Raw genomic sequence first — 25,001 nt, 5'->3', positions numbered from 1 at the left:
GAATATTTACATTCCATCTGTTGAGCCGCAGTTTGTGTTCAACGCGTCGGCAGCGGGGCACAAGGTCTTATCTGTTTGTCTGTTGTTTGCAGGACAAATGTTGTCAATACTTGCCGGCAGAGGACTCGGTCACCTACGGAGATTACACAGTGGAGTTGAAGGGAGACACTCTGTGTGACACGTTCAGTCTACGAGACCTGGTACTCACCTTTGTCCCGGTAAGCAAATCGACTTTATCACACAGCAGCTAATGAGTCAGATAGCAGCACTTTACATTTGCCTGACGGGAGGAAAAGGCATTTATGGGCTCTATCAAACGATTCCTTTCAACATTTTAGTTCTTTCACACGCGATATGTTATTAACTTTGAGCCAGTAAGATTGCTCCTACTTGAAATCATAAAAGTGTCACTAAAACGTGTTTTTTTTCTTCTTCTCATAATTAATTCATTGTCATTACTTCCTGTGGTGGAAAAAAGTATTCATCATTTGCTCAAATAAAAGTGCCAATATTAAAAAAGACTGTTAGCAAAAATGACTTGAAGTGTCTAAAGTAGAAAGTACTTATGTGAGGGATGTATTAATCATATTAGATCATTCGATGGTTATCATTATCATTGCTCTGCTGTAGTTAGTCAATGTGTATTTCAGTTAATTAGTTTAGTCCAATGTTTCCCTGTTAAAGGATCATAAATCGTTGGGTCATGAGATGATTAAGAAGAAAAACAAAAGTTTCCTGTTTTAAAGTTTTCTGTATTCTCTGCATTTTTGTGATTGGATCATCTTTAAGCCTCTGTTTCCTGGAACTGCTCTCACAAACCATTAACAGTGAATAAATTAAACCTTTTTTTACAATCATGTGTGAATATTTCATAATTAAAACGCTGTAAAGCCACACAGGCTCGAACATTATTGTCTCATTAAAAGGAAGTACATAAAACTCTTGTGGTCCAGAGGAAATATGGTGGCCAGGATGTGTTTTAAATTACCAAGCGAGAGCGTCACATCTCATATATTTCATAAAATTCGACCCACATCCACTTTCAGAGGTTCAGCAGTACATTCCTGCAGCAGTCCACAGTCCACCTGCTGCACGCTTAACTCGACTCCATTATGCTGCAGTACGCTGCAAATGAATCCTATTTGAAAGATACGATGACCTCTCGTCTTTTTTTTTTTTTTTAAAGGAGAAACAGACGAGGGTGATCAGGCACTTCCACTTCCACGGCTGGCCGGAGATCGGCATCCCGGCCGAGGGGAAAGGCATGATCGACATCATCGCCTCAGTGCAGAGACAGCAGCAGCAGTCTGGGAACCATCCCATAGTCGTACACTGCAGGTAGCTTCAAAACACACACATACACACACACCTGAGCCTTTTCTAAATAGCTGTTCACATGTTTTTGCATGCGGTGGCTTAAAGTATGAAGACTTTTGCATTTCCAAACCTCTGTGAGAGCTCGACGTAGCTTCAAAGCGTGGTTGTGTTTGTGTGCCACAGTGCTGGTGCCGGCCGGACAGGTACGTTCATTGCACTGAGCAATATCTTGGAGCGAGTCAAGGCAGAAGGCCTGCTGGACGTGTTCCAAACTGTGAAGAGTTTACGCATGCAGAGGCCTCATATGGTCCAAACGGTGGTGAGTAGCAACTCCACTGGATCCTGATCAAGCTTAAGAGCTTCAAAAATTATAAAAATGTAATGCTTTTCATATTCATCACCTCTTGCTTCTTGCTATATCTCGATGTAAACTCATTTTACAGACTAGCAGCTAACCTATTTGTTCTCTATTTGTTCCATAGGAGCAATATGACTTCTGCTACAGGGTGGTACAAGACTTTGTGGACATTTTCTCAGACTATGCCAATTTTAAATGATGAGATTTGCCTTAAACATGGTTTTTAATGTTGTTTTCTAAAGCTGGTTTGTCAGTTTGTGTTTCTTTAACTTGGTCAAATGATCTATTTTGCTATGCACTTGTCCCGCCATTAACTCCATCCTCGCTGTAATATACTGTATGTCAGTGGATGAACATTGTAAAGGAAAAAAAGTTAGATGAATAATGTATATTTCACATCATGTATGATAATTATTTTGTCATGAAGTGTTGTTTCAAACTTGGTCTCATTTTTTCAGTTTTGTTGTATAATACTGTATTTTAAATGTTTATCTAAGTGTTATTTTGAATTGACCACGTAATATTTTTAAAGATTGTAGTTATTGTAAATGTATTTATGTATTGACGACATTCCAATCTTGAGTTTGGAGAACACGACGGGAATGTTAACATTTTTTTTCTTTTTTTTGTAATGTAAACATAGTCATCATTTCATTTATTGATGACTTCTATCTAAGATTAGAGGCGATATTTAAACTACATGCCCATCACGAATGTGATCCTCTTTCCAATGGAAATATTGTCAGAAAAGAATGAATCACTTCAGCCATAATGCCAAGAACGTAAAGTTATGCAACAGAGGCTAAAATGACGAAACGGGTTGATTTCCAATATGGATTCATGCAGACGTTTCAGTTGGACGTATCACAGTCATAAAATACCATTAAACTGGTTTTGTACCTCAACAAAAAAGTGGTATGCAACTGCATTTAACATGGATGTAACAGTCTGCCTTTTGTCTGGAGACAGCAAAAAGTATTTTTGCTAAAAATAACTGCACATTAAAAAAAAGCACATAACTAAGCCTTTTGCCAAGAACCTGCAATGTTCAAAAAACAAGTTTGCTTTATTTGTATTATAGATAACTTCACAAATCAGTGCCATATGTACTTTTTTAAGACTTAGAAAAGTACAACAACCCTTAGGTAAAGGCCAGAGGTCGTAAGATAAGGTAAGTGTGGTCACTTAATGCAGTACAGACAGGAAAGTACTTAGCGCAGTCCTGCAATAGCAAAAACAATACACACGTGTGGTGCTTCAGTGCCTGCTTAATGCCAGAGCAACAAAAAAAAAACCCACACCAAACTATCTTGAGGGACTTTATATCTTTTCAAATACATGGGTTTCCTTTTTTTCACATATTTCAAAATGAAGAAGTGGAATGTTTCAGAGAAAATGATCTAATAATGAAACGGCTTTCCTGCGGCAGAAACCCTCATCCACCCGGTACTCCAAGATGAAACCAAACATTTGAAATGATTTGTTCCAGCTCTGCTTTAATCCTCAATGAAATGTGTAGTTGTGTTAACGTCGCATGTAAATACTACATGACAAAAGTGCTGACATTGTGAAGGTGACTGAGCAGCAGGGAGCTGTCAAGTGATTGGTCATGTGTGTGTGTGTGTGTGTGCTGTCTGTCTGTGGGAGTTGCAGCAGAGGAAGAGACTAACTAAACCTTTTCCTGTGGTTTTCTTCTCTGTCTCTGCCTTCTTTTTTCAGAAAACTGAGAATACCTAGTTTAACCTACAGCTCTTTGCCTTTGTTCTGTGGGTGGTCTGACCACGTTTGGATACTCAATGTCTTTCAAATGCAGTTGCAGTATTAAATTCATCTGAAAATGCTTGAGGGTGTCGGGGAAAGTTTTCTTCGGATGTTTTTGCTGTTAAGATTGTGTGTCTAAAAAATGAGTCAAAAGTGATAAGTAGGAACAGATAATAATAAAAAAAATGTACTACAAATACTGACGAAAGAATAAAATTGACTGACAGTCAAAGAAAGAAAAACCTCAAACTAATCCAACACATGCAGAGTAACAAAAGAGGTCCAGTGTTTCTCGTCTGCATCACTCCTCTTTCCATGTTTCCCTTCAGTTCAATGGAAAGTCTTTTTTTCTTTTAGTATCATCTTCTGCACGAAAACTGTCTGCAACAATCACCGAAAATAAAATCTGAAAGATTTACATTTGGTCAACAGGGGGCAGTGTACATCTATCTATCTATCTATCTATCTATCTATCTATCTATCTATCTAAATGATATTACAATTATATTAATTCAACTGATATTACAATGTACATTTTGTAAAACAACACCACTCAGGCGTGTAGGTCATTTCTGACTATCCTGACCATCACGGAGTGAGACCATTGTGTTGATGTAATAAAGCCACATGTTGAGGTCGCTCTATAGATGATGAACAATGCATCAACTCTACATGACAAAACTGTAACTCAATTTATTGATATAGAAACATAATGATAACATGTAATACAGTTGGGACTGTCACATGACCTCACTAGATCGCCTCATTGTAATGAAAAGCTTCCCATCCACGTGAATCCACACACTATTCTCTGTACGAGACGCTGCCTTCCTCTAAAAGTGTGTAATTTTCTACAGAAAAGTACTACTTCAAAACAAGAAAGTTCCCCTTTCAGTGAGTCACATGATAGATTGAGAAAACACAAAAAAAAAGGATCTCTTTCCTCCAAAGTATGAATGTATGCCGGCCTACAGCGTGTATCCATGTGAGAGCCACCAGTCAACAACAGGGAGGAGTGTATTTGAGCTATTTCTGCCCAACAATCATGTTTCCTATCGTGTACAAAAACTCATTTGACAAAAAGCCTCTTTGTTGACAATTTCCATTTCCTCTGGGACCAGGCGCCATGGTAACACTCCACAGCGGGACGGGCTACAACCCAAAAAAAGGTCAGCAGGAGTCAAGAGGTCATATGAATTATGTATTAACCCTAACTGACTCTTATTTTGATTGACCTTCCAACTAATTCTATTTGCTCATTCACAAGGCGTCCCATGTTCTCTCTGTTATAATATGGAAAATGAGCCATTTGTTGGCATGGTGCCCAGTGCTGTGACCGCTCTGCTGAGATGCTTTCACGTGTAGCGTAGGAAACAAATGTATTATTACACTACGGGTATGTGTATGTCAAGCAACAAGCCTGTTTTCACGATTTTTCTCAGTTTTTTTTTTTGCTCACATTCCTTTCACCATCTCCTGAACACAAGTCAGAGAGAACACCACAGAAGGTATACGAGTATCTGAATCTTTATAATAGTGTATCCTATAAAAGGTCTGTAGTCTTGTGTCAGCGTGGCCGTGGCTGATGAAAAGAGACAGTCACCGGGTAGAACGTGGAGACTGGACCATTAATATCCTCAGAAACACGAGCGGAGATCCGTCTGCCGTCTACTTCACAGCTGAGTCACTGGCATCATAATGACTTGTTGTTAAATGTATTTTCACTCTATTATTCTCTCTCTCTTCCTCTCCCTGTCTCTTTTTCACAGCTCAGTCTCTTGCTACACTTCAAACATTCTCAACAGACACTTTTAAGTCTTCCCATAATTCAATCAGGCAGCTCTTACCGGCATGTTAATGTTACGTAATGACCCCCAGGAAGCATTACAAGTGTGATCATATTCCTCCTTCGTTCTATCAGGCGAATATGCTTTTCAAGCTTCTTTTTCAGGAAATACAGGAGGAGTTGCTGCTCGGTTTGGAAAGATCTCTCTGAGGACAATACAATGTAAAGGTGTGAGTTGACAGGATAACTATGATATAGGATATTCTACTTTTTAGAGCTAAAGTAATACAAGTTTAATTGTGGAGGGCTCTAAACCTGACCCCTGTGGGACGCCGCAATTTTATCATTTCACGTTACAAAGGAATATGTTAACTTTTAATTTACAGAGAAACTGTTGAACTATGCTAGCGTCGTTGCTGATTCATTGAGCATCAGCGTCAAGCTAATTGTGGTATAGTTTGCAATAAACCTGACTGAAAGAAATCTCAGATTAGTGCCTTGAAGTTGGTTACAAGCCTATAATTACTGATTACAGGGTTCAATCCTCAATACTTTATTGCCTTGTCAACATTGTTGATGAGAAACTGCTTTAACGGAGCCCAATAAAAACAGACAATCAGACATATACACATAATTATCAGATATAAGATGACAGACTCAAAAGATATGAAAAGTAATAACAGGGCGCCAGACTACATTACAAATAATTTGTCCCGGACACAGTTGCAATAAAACATGCGTAGTGCTGCTCGTGTTGGAGGTTAGACTCAACACTATCAATGGCAAGAGCTGATTTTGAACGCTTGTCTCTTTAAATGTTGAAGTGTAACTTTGGTAGTTTTGTGTGTTTGTGTCTAAGAATAATCTTGAATTATCGTGACGAGGACAATTTTACGGTTAGTTCCCTAAATGTGATTATTTTTTCCACTGACAGGCTCAGATTGTTATGTCGACATTATGGAAAGGACCCTACAGAGAAATAAAACGTTTTTCTTTCCATCTGGCCTGATCCGGTCTGTTTGTTATTGTGTGCAAGTCTTATTGTGACACATTCATACCGGGCAAGGTTGAAGAACGAAACGGGAAAATAGGGTTCAAGTTGAAAAATATCGAGCAATACCATTCTTTAATTAAGCTGTTGCCATTTGTTGTTATCCTAATCCCATTAATCTCTAGATTCTGCCTTTCCAATTGTATCCATGTGTTATTTTTGCTGTCATATATCTAGGACCGTAAACATCTTTATCCAACAAGATGAGATGTAAATCTGGCTTTTTATTGTCAGAAAACCGCAATGAAAATAAATGAAACAAGACATGAGTAAATGTGCCGACACAGCTATACCTCCAGTGATAATTCATAACGAGAGTGCTTACTGGCAGTCCTAGAGAGCGCCTTGTCCTTCTGGGTTCAACAGCGGAACAGCATCATGATACAGACTGCGAGGCGGATGTTTGACACCCTAGAGTCGGAAATTAAAAAGAACAAGTCAGTGCGTGTTTTTGCATGCGCTATAAAGGGAGGACAGCCACATGCACAGCCACAGCCAAGATGCTTTATTGTTAACCCTGTCCAGCTGTCGGTGTGACAATTGGCTTTCCTGACTGACTTGGGAAGCCGTTTATAGAGGATATAAGTGACACCACATTGTAACTTTTGGACAACCACAGATAATGACCTTTGATGTGCTTTGTTAAATAATTGATTCATTTCTAAATGTGGTACCAAGAAACCACATTCTCAAGTAACCTCATTCTTCACTCATTAAGGAGCTATGTGGTGCCAGGAAACCCCCATTCTCAAGAAAGTACACTTGAGAGAGCGAACTGCGCTCGTAAGTTGTGATTAATCGCCTTTCAGTTCATGAAAATGTACCACAATTTATCTTTGTTAATGAAATTCAAAGGACTTGATGTACAGCATTTGACCGAAGCCCCAACGTTGACTGATAGATTTATTTTAATCGATTAGAAAGCTGTCTTTTATGAATGAACAACACAGCTGCTGTTTAGCTTGAAGCACCAAACAGGAAATAGAGCATTCTTTGATTCTGCAGCTTGTTGACGTGTGTTATGAGAGTGACAATGTACAAAACTGAACAATGTACAGGGATGATTTTCAAGAGGTCAGCATAGACGAACAAAAGACATTAAACATGAAATATTGTTGGTATGGTTGCATTTCATAAAACATAAATACTCGCCCAGTAAAAGCCCTCTGAGTGCCACTCACGGAGAGAGGCCATTGGATTCAAACTTTGATTTATTGATCGCCACGTCGCAGTGATTGCTGATTGAACATTTGGTCCAATAAAAGTCCTCATCCTTTCCTGTAAACCCTCTCAGTTCCCTCCTCTGTCTGTCAGCCAGTTGTCCTTCTTGTGCCTGAGGAAGCATTAGATGTTGCATCAGTAAGACATCTCTAAAATAAGGAAATGATCACTTGTGAAAGGCTTAAAAGAAACATAGACACTTCTCACACGTTGCACTGGCAAAAGGCTTCAGCTTGATGTTCATTCAGATAACACACACTCTTATCTTCTCTGATCGGTCACTTTTCATGATGTTGATGTCCCGTCAACATCCAGATGTGTCACATTATGTCTTCTACTTTGTCAAAAGACATTCAATGTTGTACTGCTGGAAACCTGTGTTTAATGCAAAGTAAATATCAGATATATCTAAAAAAATATATATATAGTGGTGTTTCATTGCCAGCAGCTAAATTATAGATCAAAGCAAACAAGGACTCTATATGCAAGACCTTGAATAAACATTAGGATCGTTTTGCTTGTTTAAGGATGAAAGGGTGCGGTTTTCTGTAGAGCAAAGGGACAAAAAACATTCAGTGTCAACAGTAAAAAGATGCTTCGAACAATGAGAGATTGTCCTTATGCCGTGAAAACAAATCCTGATGAGGTGATCTTCTGTGAGGAGTCCTGAAGGAGTTGCTCAATGTCATGTGATCCATCTGCTTTACTGTGTTGTGGTGAGACGCTTAATCTCTGAGGGTAACATCATATGAGCGATTCATTCGTAACGATTTTATTGAAAGCGGTCAAAGCATCATGACCGTGGAAGCTTTCAGCACAAACTACCAAATCCTGACAGTTCATATTTGTTCTCTATGAATATGGGTCAAATTAGGTTTATGCACCGTGTTTTCACCTGGACTTTACCTGCCTCACAAGCAAGAGCACCCGGTATTTCCTCTTTTTTGCTTCGGTTTGATATTTGTCACGATGCATGCACCTATTTACATGCACGGACCAGAGTTTTCGGGGCAACAGGATCATCTTTCGTGCACTAAAGTATCACTTCAAGGAATCGCTTCGTATTTTGGGAAATACGCTTTTTCGCTTTCGAAATGTGAAGACTGATACTCTCCCGCCTGTACAGCAGCATGTATATGAAACTACAGCCAGCAGCCGGTTCTCTTAGCTTAGCACGACAGGAAACAGGAACAACAGCTACCACGGTTCTTTTCAAAAGGTAACAAAAGGCATTCATCCATAAGCGCTCACATTACAGATTTTAGTATTGCTCACACACTTGTCGTGGAATTTGGCTCATTGCACACAATCCAAATACACAACACACAAATAAACAACAACACTGCTTTCTTGGGTACTTTGAATTCCTTTCTTTATTTTCTCAGACAGACTTCGGTGAAACATTGTTCCAGCTCAGTACAACTACACGCAGAGGAATGAAAACAATAGAAAGTATTTAGACACAAATATACACAGCGTATTGTTACAGTAATCAACACATTATGTTGTTATACAACTTATCATTTTCACACTTTGGCTATTGTACCAGCTAAGCATGTGGGATTTCAAGTATTTCTCTTTATGCTCAGCTAAGAATACTAATCTGGCCGTAACCTTTATATTTACTGTACAGATACAATCATGAAAGTCATCTTCTCATCCAACTCTGAGCAAGAAAGGGATTTAGCTAATTCCCAAAAATGTTAAACGACTCTTTCAAGTGACCAGATGGACACGCATGAGCGACTTGAACCGACCTTTTTGCAGACTGAAGGGTCAACAGTGCAGACCAGAAGGGCTCTTGGGCTCCTCAGAGGGGCGTTTGGACTAACCAGGTCAGCCCTCAGGAGACCGCTGGACTAACTAGAGATGAACTCGGGTTTCACAGAGGGACAATTGGACCGAGTCGTCGGGTGCGTGGGGGGACGTAGACTCACTCAGAGCACAAGTAGCAGAAGCAGAAGCCGCCCCATGCCCTCTCACTGTGCTCACCACTGGATAAATAGATATTTACCATCACTAATGATGATTTTCATACTTAGTGACAGGCTGATGGAGCGTTTACAGATTCGAGCTGAACGATAGGACATTACTGCCATCTTGAAGGAAATACCCGGCATGCCATTTAGAAAATCATTAAATGAGGATTACTGTTATCGTAATAATGTGTTTGTCTTCTGTCACTGCACACATTACTGGGAGAGCTCGAAGCAAAGTAATACAAACAACATACAGCAGCGTTCCCACAATACCACACATTAGCATGCTAATCACACGTATATTAACGCTTTCTTGCTGATGGTGGCAGATTTGTTCTGATACAAGTATCAGTGGTGGTTCATTGTTGTGGAAAAGTGGAGCCTGGTGTGGGAATTTGAATTGGACCCTCCCTTGTGACCTTGCCTCAGAAACAGATGCAGCTTTGTTGTTCAGCCTTGGTAGAAGTGTGACAATCAGGTAGTGTCAACGTCATGGCCCTTTCTATCTCAACTTCAACGAAAAGAATGTTCCCGTAATGCCTCTTTGAGCTCACTTCACAGGCTCTGTCTTTGAGGTTAAAGACTTCATTAAGAGACCAATTTCTTTCAACAGAGTTAAGAATACATCTATAAAAAGGAGGATGCCAGGTATCCAGGAGTTAAGCAGAGTTCACCCGCTGCTTTTTCTCCAAGATCCCTGCAGCTCCCACCCAGATCCAACACCGCTTTCATGTTTGACCCAGTTTATACAAGACGGAGGCGATGACAAAGAGAAAGAGAGGCAGGAGGAAGATGATGAAAAAGACACCAGTGGAAGAGAAGCGCGGGTGTTCAGGCAGCGAGGGAGATGCAAAGAAAGTGAGGGAAGGAGCAAACGCAGGAACACTGAGTGAAGGACTGATGGCGGAAAAGAGAATGGCAAAGGTGTAGAGGGAGAGAGAGAGAGAGAGAGAGAGAGAGAGGAAGGGGAAAACAGACGGCAAAGCTGAGGGCGCCTGGGAAGGAGGAGATTGGGCTGAGCAGGAGGGAGGAGGGAAGCTCTGCTTCTCCTAATAAAGCGAGTGTATGTGAAAGGAGGTGCTGAAAAGCGTTGGACTGAGCGGAGAGCTGTGTTACCAGAGAGAGGGAGAGAAAGGAAGAGAGAGCGTTGGAGAGAGAGAGAGAGAAGGGGGAGACAGAGAGGAGGGAGATATAGAGAGAGAGAGAGAGGAAGAGAGGGGGGCAAAGAATAGAAAGAGCATTGTGCATTGCTGCTGAGAAAGAACCCATGTCTGCACAAAGAGGTAGGTGTACTGCTACGACTGGCACACACACACACATACACACACACACACACACACACACACACACACAGATGCACACATAACGCACAAGAGCAGGAAATCCTTATCACTGAAGTGGATGCAGCAGCAGGATGTACCAGAAGTCAATACAGACAATGTTAAGTACCAGGTGAGTGTGTGTTCTCTTCCAACTGTGTGACTTGCCTTATTGCATGTGGCAGCTGTGTAGCAGTGTGGCAGGTGTGTGACTTTTCCATCGCATGTGGCCAGGGTGTGCGTATGGGCGGCATCAGCGGGGCGCCTGTGTGTTTTTTTGCACTTGGGATCCAGCGGGACGTTTAGGGTCCGCGTGTGACTGTGAGGATAAACAGTGGCACGCTGGCAGAGGCACTGTGACGAGCATGTGAGCTTTATGGTACTTTATCAGGCAGAGTGCATGTGACTGAGGGGGATGGCGCAACTTTAGCTGATTAACTGAATTAGGGTTGGAGGTTGATGATAAATAGGTTTGTTGACAAGTTCAAGGTGAACCTTTAAGAGAAGAGTTGCGTGAGTTATATCAAATATGAATTGCACCTATATGGTTTGTTTTGGACTCAGTTATTTCGAGATCTCTCTCTCTCTCTCTCTCTCTCTCTCTCTCTCTCTCTCTCTCTCTCTCTCTCTCTCTCTCTCTCTCTCTCTCTCTATATATATATATATATATATAGACACACACACACACAATCTGTACAGGTTTGATTTCACAATAAGACGTCTCCTTGTGTAGCTTTAAAGGGTAAATTCACCCAAATTTAAAAAAAAGTATGCCATGCTTATAGTTTGGTGCTGATGTTTTTGTCTCTTACATCCCATAATAATCCCGGGATAGATATTAACACTTTAGTTCAAAGTGTCAGTTGCTTTGAACAAAGGTTTCCAAAACAGCAGTTTAAGAGTTTTGTTAAACTATGTTTTAATGACGTGAACACCAGTAAATATATTGGAGAAAGCTGGAGAATGTAAAACCTAATCTTTGTCACTTTAATATAAACAAGCCAGATTAAATATAATACGCCCAATAACCTTTTGCACCCAAAAAGTGAGTTTTGTTCAGGTTTCAATCCGCAGTATATCTAAAAGGATCTTTCTCTAAATTGATAAGGAAGCAAGCAGATATCTCCAAAAAAGATTTGTTCTTGTTTAAATATTTTTCTTTATTTTAGGGTTAGGATTCTGAAGACACTTACACCCCAAAATTACCAAAACTTTGTAATATCATAAACAAAGGATCAAAGTTAGCTTACATTCAGTGACTCATACCTTATCTACAACTGGCCCCACGTACATGAACGTGAACTAAAAATGTATATTTGTGGCTAATATTTCCCTCCAATGAAGAATATCCATCAAGATAAAAACATTTTTTTGGTCTCTGCTGGCGGTCAGGGAAACCCAGACAGAGTTTAGTATCAGTCTGAGACTGCAGTCGGGGTCAGGCTGGACACCAGCGAGGACAGACCACTTTCCTGTGGCAGGAAAACACGCTTCCTCTCATTTCTAATCATATGACGCTGCCAGAGGTTCCATTTTCACAGGAAGCAGACGAGGCCGTTTCACAACAGCCGGGACGAGAATATTTAGAGAACAGAGTGTTGTTGTGTCTTTCAACGTTAATGACAAACAAAAATGGCCAAGATGGATTGGAAAGAAGCAAGAAGCCCAGTGACAACTCATGGACAAGGACTGGAGCGGGCACAATGTTGTGTGTCGTGGTTTTAATTAAAGCATCTCTGCATTGAGATGTTTGGCTCTCCTCCACAACCTCTCAAAGTAACATATTGCAGTTAACTGTCAGATAGTGTTCATTATTGCTTTGACCTGTCGTGTCCCAGATGGTCTGTAGGGCAGGCTAGGGCGGGGCAGTGCAAGATAAATGAGGCACAATTAGAAGGTTTAAATGAAGGTCAAGGTTTATTTTTTTCCATAACACAGGGCAACTCAGGTAATTCCTCTCCATCAAAAATCAAAAGGAGAAGGTGGTTCCTTAAACAAAAAAAATACTCAACACAGAAAAGTCGAAGTAACGAGGTCTTCCTCTTCGTAGTCATTTTTTCATTCCTTTCCTCTTCGGCGCAATCCACTCCCATACGACTTGCCCGGCTTCTCTCCGCCATGTGCGCTCCTCTCTGCCCTTTAGGAAGCTTCCCAGCCATGCTGCCTCAATTCGGTGCTTTAAGCACCTGCAGCTGGGTGAGTGATGAGGCAGTCTGGGAGATGTAGGCTGCGGTCGAATAGTCCTTTTTTTTGTGAGGGAGGTTCCTAACTGAATGAAATGACGCAGAAGGAGCTAAGTGGCCGCCATGAAAAGAGCTGTTTGAATGATCTAAATGCAAAGGAAAGGAGCTTCAATGCTCCCTTGCTTGGCTCCTTGAGCATAGGAAACAATGGATCTTCCTTTACAAAAGGAAAGGAAATAATACCATTGCCGCCCCACAATTCACAGCAAATAAAAGGCATCTACCAGTCACGATGAGTGGAACGGGTAAAGTTGTGCCTATATTCATGAAAACAACACAGTTTTTAACCAAGATGGCAAACTGGGTTCCTCCTTTCAACCTTGACAAAGGCAACACAGGCCAGATCCACTCCTTTACTTCTTTCCTTTCATAATAAAAGCACTATAGACATATAATATTATCCACATGCAAGTATTTCACATTTCTGTATAGTTTATTTGTTGCACCCCGGAGTTTAAAGCATGAAAATCCTGTAAAGAAAAATCGGACTTTAACTTTGGATACTTCATAAACATTTTATTGTCGCTACTTGTCTACTCAAAAGGTTGTGTATTTTTTTCCAAATTAAAATGATTTAAATAACTGATATTCAGCGAGTGTGCTGACTGCGCCTACCACATGTGTTGGCCCTACAATATTCATGTGCATGTGTCCTCACGCGGGCCGATGACTCGTTAGTGCCGAGTCATCAAAACAGCACAACAAATTGTCCTCGGAGGGACGTCGTCTCGTCTTCCCGTCATTATGAAACCGCGTTCTCGACTGTCACCCTTTGAGTCATCCATCGCTGAGTGTGAATTACAACCCTCCCAGTATCTGCTGATTCAAAACACCCTCCTTCTATCTCTTCCTCTGCTGCTTTGGCGTCTCTTTATCACTGGAGATTTATGAGACTGCAGCCTCAGATCAACACGGGTGGGGACTCTTATGTCAGAGAGTATGTCCGACCTGGCGGGGCTTCAGCATGCTGCCAGTGTGAACTCCATCGTGTGTGCTACATTGTGTAGGGAGCCGTCCTTACACAATGTAGCACACACAAGGCAAACCTATAAACTGTGTACCTTGGCCTTTATTTACGTGTGTGTGTGTGTGTGTGTGTGTGTGTGTGTGTGTGTGTGTGTGTGTGTGAGGCCCTGTGTTTGTATGATAACTTAGTGTGCTGTAGTGTTTAAACTTACAAAAGGCAGTTTGAACTATGACTTCTTTTTTAGTTGAATGAGGGCATTTTATATGGTCAGTGATTCAACTCAAGTTTAGCTATTAGGGAATGAATGTAGACAACGGTCAACTTGAGACAAGAAGAATGTGTCGGCAGTAAAAATGTCGTCGTGCTGTGAACGGTACTTTATGTGACACAGTTGTTGGACGTTGTTTTTGTAGGAGCATGATCTGAAAGCGACTTGTCTAAGCGAGACTTATTTATTCTACAAAGTTGATGTTAAAACTTTAGTCGTCCTCAAAGTAAAAGCTAGTTCAAAGCTAAGTAAATAGCTCCTTCCTTAGCCTGTTAAAAGATCTCTTAAAATTCTTCAAATGTTTGCATTAAACTCATAAAAAGGACTCTAGGAGAAACACTGAAGGGTAACAGATGTGATGTTTCCCACTTTTTCCTTTCCTTGTTCCACCACTGCGTCAGTCCTCATGATTTCCTCTTTCATTAGACCATCTTCACCTTAACACTACCTATCGTTTACAGAAGGGACGGATATGGAAAAACTGTGTTTCAGTGATACATTACTGTTAGCAGTAATGAAGAAATAAAATGCTACGATTTCATTATTATTACATGACAAGTACATCATTCCCACAGGACTTTAAGATATTATTGTTTTCATTGTATTATTCATTCACATTTGCGCCACCAGAAAATAAAATCCCCTGAAGTCCTCACAGTGAATTTAAGATGGCTGAGGAGTCAGACTTTGGTAAAGGATTTACTCGCATTACTTTCAATCTATCGTATTGATTAGGCTACACAATATCGCCCACAACTGGGTTTGTAATGAACTGCAAGAAACCTGATCTTCTGCGGTTTGATTACTTGCCATAAATCAACATTTCTATCTTCCATTTTATAATGCCGACTCATACTTTTGAGGTTCCTTTGGTTAAAGGAGCGCGATGGGATCAGCAACGCACACGTGTAATTTTGCAAAGTAACAACGTAGTTACTTCCTTACTGGTCCTCCTCGCTTCTTCACCTGAAGGGTTAACCTTGGTTTCAGGCTTGAGGCTAGACTAGGTTTGGGATTAGCCAAGTGGTCGAGGTTAGGCATGTAGATGTAATTAAGGAATGCTTTCTATCACTATAAATCCTCACAAGTAACACACACGCATCTCTGTGTTGTTGAGGCCGCAGTCGAGTCACTGTTGATGTTCCAACTAAGTTCCTCTGTGATCTCATGCACTTAATGTGCTTCTTAGGTAAGGCTTAATTTCTGTCTCAACGTGTTTGTGACTTTGTGTATCGAGCAGCCGACGGCATCATTATCGTAATTCATCAGTAGACCTAATACACTAACAGTCTCTACTTTAATATGAAAGCAATATATTGAGGGGATTTCCTTCTTCTTCTAAACAACCCTGAAAGCTGACTGGAAGGAAAAGCTACTTTACAGCTCTATGTTACCACTTCCCTCACTTTTCCCTCAATTCCCTCAATTTTGTTCTCCAAAAATAACAAGGGGTGTCCTTGATGGGCACCAGCTGTCAATAATAGAGTTGTTTATTAATGCCAGGGCTGCTTGTTTACTTGCAACACAGCTGTGGTCACACAGTAATAAAAAAAAAACCTATATCAAAAGGTTGAAAGCAAGCTATACGCTTCTGCAGTGTTGATATGAGGCAACTGGCCCTCCATGAACTTGAGTCTACTGTCGATCTGTGGCTAATGTTTCACTCCAACGAAGGATGTTCATCAAGATAAAGTCAGCAGTGTTATTTTTGTCTCTGCTGGAGGTGAGGCAAAACCAGACAGGGTTAGTTTCAGTCCGAGCGGCTGGACTGGACGCCAGCGAGAACAGATCACTTCCCTGTGACTTGAAGACACGCTTCCTCTCATTTCTAATCATATAACGCTGCCAGAGGTTCCCTTTTTACAGGAAGCAGACGACGCAGTTTCACAAGAGCCGGGACGAGAATATTTAGAGAACTGAGTGTTGTTGTCTCTTTTAATGTCAGTCGCATACACCCTTAAACCTGCAGGTATGCGCCAATATTCACAATACATGGAAGAAGCTAATAATGCTTCTATTTAAAAGCACATCCCAATGATGGATGGGAATTACTGCGAGCTAAGATCCCATGTCTCGCTGGTCAGCCGGTTGATGAATACCGTGAAGGGGATTAGCCCCGAAGTTAGCCACAAGTCAGGCTGCCTCTGCACACTCAAGGTGGACTGATCTTTATGGCCGTTCTCCTTTATGTCACAAGTTTTTACTGTGCGTTTTTCCAAAATTGAGATGGTTGAGGGGTGCGTTTTGTCACTATGAAGCCTCGCGAGTAACACATCTTTGTGTTGTTGAGCCTGCAGTCTCGTCACTGTTCCAAGATGTTCCTTTGTGATGTCATGCATTTAATGTGCTTCTTAGGTAAGACTTCATTTCTGTCTCAACGTGTTTGTGACTTTGTGTATCGGGCGGCCGACGGCGTCATTATCGTACTTCATCAGTACACCTAATGCCCTAACAGTCTCTACTCTACTTCTCTACTAATCTGAAAGCAATATATGGAGGAAATGTGACTGGAAACTAAAAGTTCCATCTTCCTCTAAACACCTCTCAAAGCTGACCGGAAGGAAAGGAGGGGTTCAGGCAACTTTACAGCTCTACTGTTACCACTTCCCTCTCAGAATTTTGTTCTCCAAAAATAATAATGGGTGTCCTTGATTGGCACCGGCTGTCAATGAGTCCTTTATGAATGCTGCTTGTTTACTTGCATCACATCTGCTCCAACACATTAATACTAACAACTTTAGTGATGACAATATGAATGAAGGCAAGTGAAGACGTTGTAAAACAAGTAAACATGTGGGATAACATGTGGTTTCACTCTGACTTCATTTCAGCTGCATTCCATCTTTGAGGAATCTTACGATGCTTTGAAGTGATATGCGTTTGAGGCTCAGCACACACAGTCGCGCCGTCAGAGTTTGTGTTTGGATCTCCACTTCGATTGTCCCTGTATGACTTGTTGATGATGTTAAAGTCAGAATAATTGTATTTGTTATTATCTTCAGTTTTTAAATTTTCATATCAGTGAAGTCCAATTTATTTACTCATGCACATGTAAAAAAAAAGTTTAAAGACGCCTGAAAAGGAGGTTTCCTCCCGGAAATTGAGTCCAGAATAATCTAGAAATCTCTTCCTCTCAGCAAAGCCTTCCTCTGCTTTTGTTCCAATATCTGGCAAAGCTACGGACAAGTCGTAAGCTGGAATCCGTTAAAGAGACCTTCGGGGGACATCCCAAGTTTTATTTTCATTTTTCCCGGTTTTACAGCTGTCATCCAAGTGTCAGAGGGTCGTTGATGTGTGGGGGTCACATCAGTGCATAAAGCAATCATAGACCCATGCATTTTAAAATCTCTCTCTCCTGTCATTCTTCTAGTTGTTTTGAGTTTTTTAAACGCTTTCTACGTTTTATTGGTACTTTTAATATAGTAATATCACATTTAGTTTCATTTGAAATGCTCCATTTGAATAAGGTTGACTTCAACACTTGTAATTAGCGTGCAAATACGTATCAGAATGCTTTTTTAGTTTTTTGATTAATTTTTTATACATACATCACCCCAATAAATCACAAATAATGCACAAAATAGTATCCATTATGCATTGAGATGAATGCATAAGGAATAGTTTGATAAGCTGGAAGCTCTGCATGCTCAGCATACACAGATGCAACAAGGTAACAACACAATTTGCCAAGAGATTATTTTTGTCGCAGCTTTGATACAAATTGCCTAAAATGAGCCGACCAATGACACAATTTTTGTGACATAAAAGTGTATTTTTCTGAACACGCAGAGAATATGATGTATATGAACAGTCTGCTGTCTCTGGTTGAAGCAGCTACTGGATTATTTTTCAAAAGAAGCTCTGAACTTTGGTTGTTTGCTCAGTGAAACGGCATGGTCAAACAATTACAGGATACTCTGTTTTGGCTGTGTGTGTGTGTGTGTGTGTGTGTGTGTGTGTGTGTGTGTGTGTGTGTGTGTGTGTGTGTGTGTGTGCACGCGCTTCCTTCCTTCCGTAATGTGCGAGGCTTTGAGTCAGCTTTCTCAAGGAGAGGAAAGGCATGATAAGTGTTACATAATTTGACAGGAATTCCCTTGTTTGAACATGTAGCTGTGTGTGTGTGTGTGTGTGTGTGTGTCTGCATGTGTGCAGTCAGATAGATTGACACAACAGAATGGATCTGTGAATGGATCAACACATTTGCAGGCAAGTCATGTTTCGTGTCTGCACTCACAAGCCCACACACGAGCTCACCGGCAAGCCCTATTCTTTTAACACAAAAACACAAACACACACACACACACACACGAAGAAGAAAAGCAGGGGATTCCGATCTGTCACAGAGATGACATCACAGCCAACCAGTGATAAAAACAGCCAAACAAGGGGAGTCCCCACTTCCCCTCCCACCTCCACATCCCACAGAATGAACAGAGAGGGAGAGAGCAATGCCGGGGTGAGTGCCTCTCATTAGTTCACAGAGAGGGAGAAGAGGGCGAGAGACTCCCTTTAAAGGAGTTCACATGCACACAAGCGCGCATCGACACACGCACAAACACACTACACACTATGGCTGCGTCTCCATAGTGACCGGCTTTGCTGCCCCAGCTCGGAGGAGGAAATGCCAAACTCAGTGTTTCAGGGCAGAAAGACAGCTTTCCTCTGTAATCCTCTGTCCGGCCACGACGGAAACACCTCTCATCTTATCACTCTGCTACCTCCTCCCCTCTGTCCATTCTCTCCTCACCATATTTCCCTCCCTCTCGCTCTCTCTTTTACACTCTCTCTCTCTCTCTCTCTCCCTCTCTGTCCCTCCCCTGCCAGTGATAAGTTCATTGAAGGAGACAACAGAGGTAAGTACTCTCTTTCGCTCTTTGTTCAGCAATGGCGTGCTGCTTTTAAACGGCTTTACGTCTCTTTCTCTCTCTTAGTTCCAGTCGTTGTGTGTTTTCCCACAGTAGACTCCGGTCAGGTTGATCATTGCCGTATGTCCTGCTGATGCCGTGTGTGTGTTTGTGGCTCTCTGTTTGTGTCCTCATGTCATGTGTACCGTGCTCTCCAGTCGGGTCATTTTCTACAATAAGTGTACTTTGCCAACTGCCATGCACCGAGATAGTGTCTGCTAGTTTACTTACCCTGGTAATGATCAGACAACCGTGTGTGCCTGTGTGAACAAGTGTGTGTGCTTCACGGTGCAGGCTGATTCATCACCTTTTTCCCATCACAACAGCCTTGTGAACACAGGCTGCCTGTGATACCCTTCTTTGTCCCTTTATACAGTAAACTGGGAATATATTTGCACACATACTCTACAATACTCTGTGTGGTTGTGTGTGTGTGTGTGCGCGTGTGTGTGTAGCAGAGACGGTGATTAAATATATTTAGGATTAGGATAATACCTCCACCAGGATGTTGAAATCATTAGTTACAGTAACTCATTGCTATAGCTTTAATCATAATAGGTCATCTTTTTCTTTCGTTCACTGCTTTGTATAAACACGCCAGCTATTTCCACCGGTTGTTTTCCTTTTGATGTTCTAAGGGGGAAGTCTTGTTGATCTTTCTTCATTACCTCAGAGCTTTGATGAAACAATGAACAGCTTAGCATGAGTTCAGACAGACCGAATCAGTGGAAATCCATCTGTAGCCCTTGGTTACAAAACAACACAATTAAAGACATTCGCAAACCCCCGACAGGCTCTCCCTCTTACACACAAACACACACATGCTGTGACATCACTCACATCTGGATGCAAGATTGGCTAACGCTCCATTTCTCTTTCCAATGTGTCCCCATCTTCCCTCTTTTTCTACCCCGGCGACCCCTCTCCCTTCTGCTTCCTGTCTGTCTGTCTGTCTGTCTTTCCGCCCACGCGTTCAGCGATGAAAGAGAAGAACCCCTGGCACAGGCCGGTGACCATCATCATCTCTGTGATTGGTGTCATAGCGATTGTTGCCCTGGTGACGGTAGCAGTTGTGCAGAACATGCCCCTCCATCAAAAGTACAAGGTACGGTCGAGGAAAAGACTAAAGTGTTGTAGCTGCGGGATCTCTGTGCAACGTCAACAAGCCAAATATGGTCAATGTGACCTCAACCTCTACGACTGGCTCTAGAATGCACTGCCAAATAAGGCCAGGGGACATTCATATTAAATCCCCACTCAAAAAGAGCCGAAAAGAGTCACTTACAGTGTCTGCTGGTCTGTTTTAATACATAGTTTCTGCAATAAACTGATGCTATTTTGTTTGCACAGATAAGTGCTATACTTGTGGAAAGTTTGTCTTCGAGCTATGCAGGCTTTATACTTCAAGTGCTGTGTTGGAAGTGATCCAGAGTAAACCGTCAGCACTGAACTGGAGTTCTTACTTCTGTCTCTGCTCAAGTACGGCATCGTGCTGGACGCCGGCTCCTCCCACACGTCTCTGTATATCTACGAGTGGCCGGCTGAGAAGGATAACAACACTGGAAGGGTGGAACAGACGCATTCCTGCACAGTCGACGGTACGCGCTGCACGATGTCGTCACACAGACACACGTTGCCGGCACACGAATACAACCACTCATGCGTGGTAACGCAAATATTTTAAGAAAGAGCAATGATGAATGTGCATGTCTATACAGTTCACTAAGAGCTTTAAGTGTTATTAAATATTTAAATGATGCAGCATTTAAACAACAAACAAAAGTGTCTTCATGTGTAAATACTGATGTACTTAATGCCTATTTTTTAATGGCTTCATACGTTTTTTAATCATTGTATTTGTTATCACCTGATCGTTTCCTCTTAAAACCATTAACATCCTGTAAAAGGGATCTTTGCAACTCCACACTTGATGGATTATTGTATTGGAAGCGACACGTATTAATAATGTACTCACATGTATGGATACGGATGTAAAAGCTCATGATGAAGTTAAGGTTTATTTTGTCCTGCAACTGGCAGGCAAGTCCAGATGTGTCTGTCCAGAGTGCCTCAGCCTCAAGACAACCTTCTTATGCAACCACATCTCTCTAAATGATGAAAGCACCTTTAAGTACACAACATATAACAGAAAAGTCTGTCAACCTTCTGTAAGCTGAACTGCTGCTTCCTATCAACGCACCGTCAGTGAGTACGGGGCTCCCTTTTCCTGTAATTTACTTTGGGTGACAAAGCTTGAAGTCGAACGCTTCCATCAATACCAGCTGGCGGACTCCCCTTGAGTCTGTCCTGTTCGCTAACTAGAGCTGTGTTTAAAGGTTTAAGTAGCTGGGCCGAGTGCCACAGTCAGCATAAGAAAGTCAGAAAGTATTGTGACATTAACTAAAACATTGCTGGTTTTGGTCTTTTCATGGGATTCACAAACTGTCAGACAACTATGGAATATGACCAAACATGTCCTTCAACCCAGCTGCATCATCCAAGAGGTTAACACAAGTAAGGTGGAGGTGCAGAGTTCTTTATATATCACCAGCTGCAGTTTGGCAAGCTGGGAAGCTCAAATAAAACAATTTATGTGTTGAATACCTTGAAAGCAAACTTCCAGGAAGAGAACACATTGATGACGTTAGCTCCACTTTTTTTTTTCCTCCCCAGTTTCCTTGCCAGTTAATGGATTTTTTTTTTTTTACAGATGAGGCTAGTATCTCTGAACTCCCGGCTCTAATAAAGTTTTACGGTCTCCATTTAAGCGCAATAACTCCGACCTCCTCTTGACACTTGCAGGTCCGGGTATCTCCAGCTATGCGTCGGCTCCACTGAAGGCAGGCGAGTCTCTGAGGGCGTGCATGGAGGAGGCCGAGGAGCGGGTGCCCAGGAAAAGGCACCACGAGACCCCTCTTTACCTGGGGGCTACTGCCGGGATGAGATTACTCAAGTGCGTCAAGCGTCCACCCACACGATCCCCGTGATCCATCATCAAACACGCATCCACAAAAAGTAACACGCCATGCCTTTTTTAATGCTGACGCATGCCAAGCCTTCACTCCATCAATCTGTTTCCTGTTTCACACGCCTGCTTTTTGATTTAACAGCAGGAATATGTTACTGTCCGATCGATTACATGCGACGCAGTCTATTCATTATTTATGGGCTGCTGTATTTGTTTGAATTATGGATGTGAATCAGTCTAATTGATGTGTGCTGTGCGCAGCCTGGAGAACAGCGTGGCGTCAGACCGGGTCTTTCAGGCCGTGGAGGAGGCTCTGCAAAAATCTCCCTTTTCCTACCAGGGGGCGAGACTACTGCTGGGCCAGGAGGAGGGCGCCTTCGGCTGGGTCACAGTCAACTACTTGGATGACCGCCTCAAACAGGTATTCCCTTTGTTTTTTCTACTTTCAAATGTGCTTCCTGTGCATCAGTCAGCGCTGCTGCTGCTGCTGCCGTGGTCCACTGACTCCAATGCCTTTTTGTCTCTGCTGCAGGGCTTGGAAACCACCGGCGCCCTTGACCTTGGCGGGGCCTCCACTCAGATTAGCTTTGTATCCGATGATTTCGACGGTTCAGAGTCGCCCAGCAACTCCGTCACTTTCCGACTTTACGGAAATGACTACAACCTGTACACTCACAGCTTCCTGTGCTACGGGAAAGACCAAGCGCTACGGATCTCCCTGGCACACCAGACTCAAGTAAATTACTGCTTTTTTTTCCTCCCTCTTTTTTTACATTATTGTTCCGTTTGAATCTTATCTGTGATCATTTAAAATTAAATAATACTCAAGAGGGATATGACATGCTGAAATGTGCAATAATACTGACTCTCTATCTTGCTCTCTCTCTTCTAGTCAGGTCCAACAACAGTATTAGATCCTTGTTTCCACCCTGGGTACATGGCAAAAAAGGTCTACTCTGAACTCTACGACAGCCCCTGTGTGTCAAAATTGAAACCACAAGGAGCTCCGACAACCTTAAATCACACCGGGACGGGAAACTTCCAACGATGCCAGGAAGTCGTCAAACAAGTGTTTAACTTTACGCACTGCAAATATAGCCAGTGCTCTTTCAATGGGGTCTTCCAGCCAATTCTACAGGGGCCATTTGGGGTAAGTTATCAGCTTGTCTCACTTATGTCTAGTGGTATCTAACCATGCGGATCCAAAGCAAAAGAGATACTGCTTCTGGAAAGAGACGCTGCTGCTGTTGTTGATATTGCTATACGATAGCTTTGCAGCTAATTGCAAACCAAAGACAGAATATCTGGCTCCCCCTATGGGAATCAAATATTGATAAACTGATTACTTTAATAACTTCCTTCTGCCTCATCTCTTCCTCCCTCTCACTGTAGGCTTTCTCTGCTTACTACTTTGTGATGGACTTCCTCAATCTGACTGATACATCCATCCCTCTGGAAACTGTCAAGGAAAAGCTAAAACTCTACTGCGCTACGCCTTGGAGTCAGGTCGGGGCACATCTAGCCATCAGTTACAAACACAAAGCAAACATCCAGCCATATTTGTCTGAATTGTCTTGAGTCCTGCAGAATGTCTATACTTAATATATCCTTGTTTGAACAGATCGTGCAGCAGCATCCAACAGCAAAACCAAAGTATCTGGCTGAGTACTGTTTCTCCGGCACGTACATCATCACCCTGTTGACAGAAGGATACAACTTCACCTCAGCGAGCTACTCCGACATTAAACTCATTGAAAAGGTCAGGAGATCACGGCCCACTCCTTTTCTTCCTCACACGTCAGAGCAGTAACGCCCTGTGTGTGTGTGTGTGTGTGTGTGTGTGTGTGTGTGTGTGACCTTGTACTTGTATCTTTCTGAGGACCAATTTGAGTTTTTGAACCTTCCTCACTGTTAAATCCCAGATACTCAGCCTCAACATTACTCTTTGTCCTCCTGATATTAATTTCATTACAGTATATAGAGAAGTAAAACATTTACAGCCTGACTAAAGTATTTTCGTATCCATCCATCCATTATGTTAAACCCCAGATCCTTGACAGAGAAATTATGAATATGAATGAGCCAACTAATGCATTTTCTTGAGGCTAATAATACAAGGAAATAATGTGACAATAGTACACCCTGCTGGACAACTCAATTGCAGGGGGAAATATTACAAAATATTCCAAAAACCCATCCAGTGCCTTGTCGTTGTGAGATTAGCAGCAAGAGAATGCATTGCACCTCAAAGCTGCAGGACATCAACACATGACTAATAATTCCCCCTCTCCCTGTTTGTGTCCAGATAAAAGGCAGCGACGCAGGCTGGACGCTGGGCTACATGTTGAATCTGACCAATATGATTCCAGCGGAGGCTCCAGACTCCCCCCCTCTGCCCTACGCCGGCTACGTCTCCATCGTAACCATCATTGCCGTAGTGCTCTTCATCCTCTTCCTCATCAGCCTGCGCCCTCTCTGGACCCGCTGCTCCAAAAAGCAACAGATCGTATAATGTGATGGTGTCGGTGTGTTTTATAAGATAGCCAACTTTACAATTTGCAGCTTTCGTAAAGGGAGGCGGGGTCAAAGGTCAACATCTACTGCACGTCAACAATCCCGCAACTCAAGTGGATTAAAGGACATTCTAGAAGGACAAATACTTTCTCTACTCTTTCTACAGAGTGGTGGACGGTTCTTGTGTTTATGTGCGAGTGTGTGTGTGTGTTTGAGTTTGAATGAGTGCTTGGGTGTGTGCGTAGCTATATATGTCTGCATGTATGGGTCTTGAATTATGATGTGAATATGATACTGTACTGTATAAATAAATAAAATAACCCTTGTTTATATCACTTATCATTT

The 25,001-nt window shown here is 42.0% G+C and overlaps 2 protein-coding genes across 7 annotated transcripts in view; both read left to right on the top strand.

The window, feature by feature from the left end:
- The window catches only part of ptprea (protein tyrosine phosphatase receptor type Ea), a 46,907-nt gene extending 43,391 nt beyond the window's left edge, over window positions 1-3,516 (top strand). For all 3 annotated transcript variants that reach the window (XM_068582943.1, XM_068582942.1, XM_068582944.1), the window contains 4 exons: window positions 93-218; window positions 1,187-1,338; window positions 1,501-1,636; window positions 1,800-3,516. In XM_068582943.1, coding sequence (XP_068439044.1) covers window positions 93-218; window positions 1,187-1,338; window positions 1,501-1,636; window positions 1,800-1,874 — 489 coding nt within the window. In that variant the 3' untranslated portion in view covers window positions 1,875-3,516. The remainder of the gene's footprint in view (window positions 1-92; window positions 219-1,186; window positions 1,339-1,500; window positions 1,637-1,799) is intronic.
- A 1,068-nt stretch (window positions 3,517-4,584) lies between these two features.
- entpd1 (ectonucleoside triphosphate diphosphohydrolase 1) lies at window positions 4,585-24,986 on the top strand. Of its 4 annotated transcripts, none has more exons than XM_068583843.1 (11): window positions 10,385-10,756; window positions 19,095-19,123; window positions 20,152-20,279; window positions 20,655-20,772; window positions 21,977-22,127; window positions 22,404-22,563; window positions 22,675-22,878; window positions 23,035-23,292; window positions 23,535-23,648; window positions 23,764-23,901; window positions 24,448-24,986. In XM_068583843.1, exons 3-11 carry the CDS (start codon window positions 20,154-20,156, stop codon window positions 24,652-24,654), a joined length of 1,476 nt encoding a protein of 491 aa, XP_068439944.1. In that variant the 5' UTR covers window positions 10,385-10,756; window positions 19,095-19,123; window positions 20,152-20,153; the 3' UTR covers window positions 24,655-24,986. The 4 variants fall into 4 exon arrangements, with proteins under 4 accessions (XP_068439942.1, XP_068439944.1, XP_068439943.1 ...); XM_068583844.1 differs by lacking the exon at window positions 10,385-10,756 and adding an exon at window positions 10,916-10,925; XM_068583841.1 differs by lacking the exons at window positions 10,385-10,756; window positions 19,095-19,123 and adding an exon at window positions 4,585-4,605.
- Window positions 24,987-25,001: the final 15 nt, after the last annotated feature.

This window comes from Clinocottus analis, unplaced genomic scaffold, assembly GCF_023055335.1.
Source record: "Clinocottus analis isolate CAN_PGR_092001 unplaced genomic scaffold, fCliAna1.0.p SCAF_19, whole genome shotgun sequence".
Lineage (NCBI taxonomy): Eukaryota > Metazoa > Chordata > Actinopteri > Perciformes > Cottidae > Clinocottus > Clinocottus analis.
This window is presented reverse-complemented; position numbering and strand designations above follow the sequence as displayed.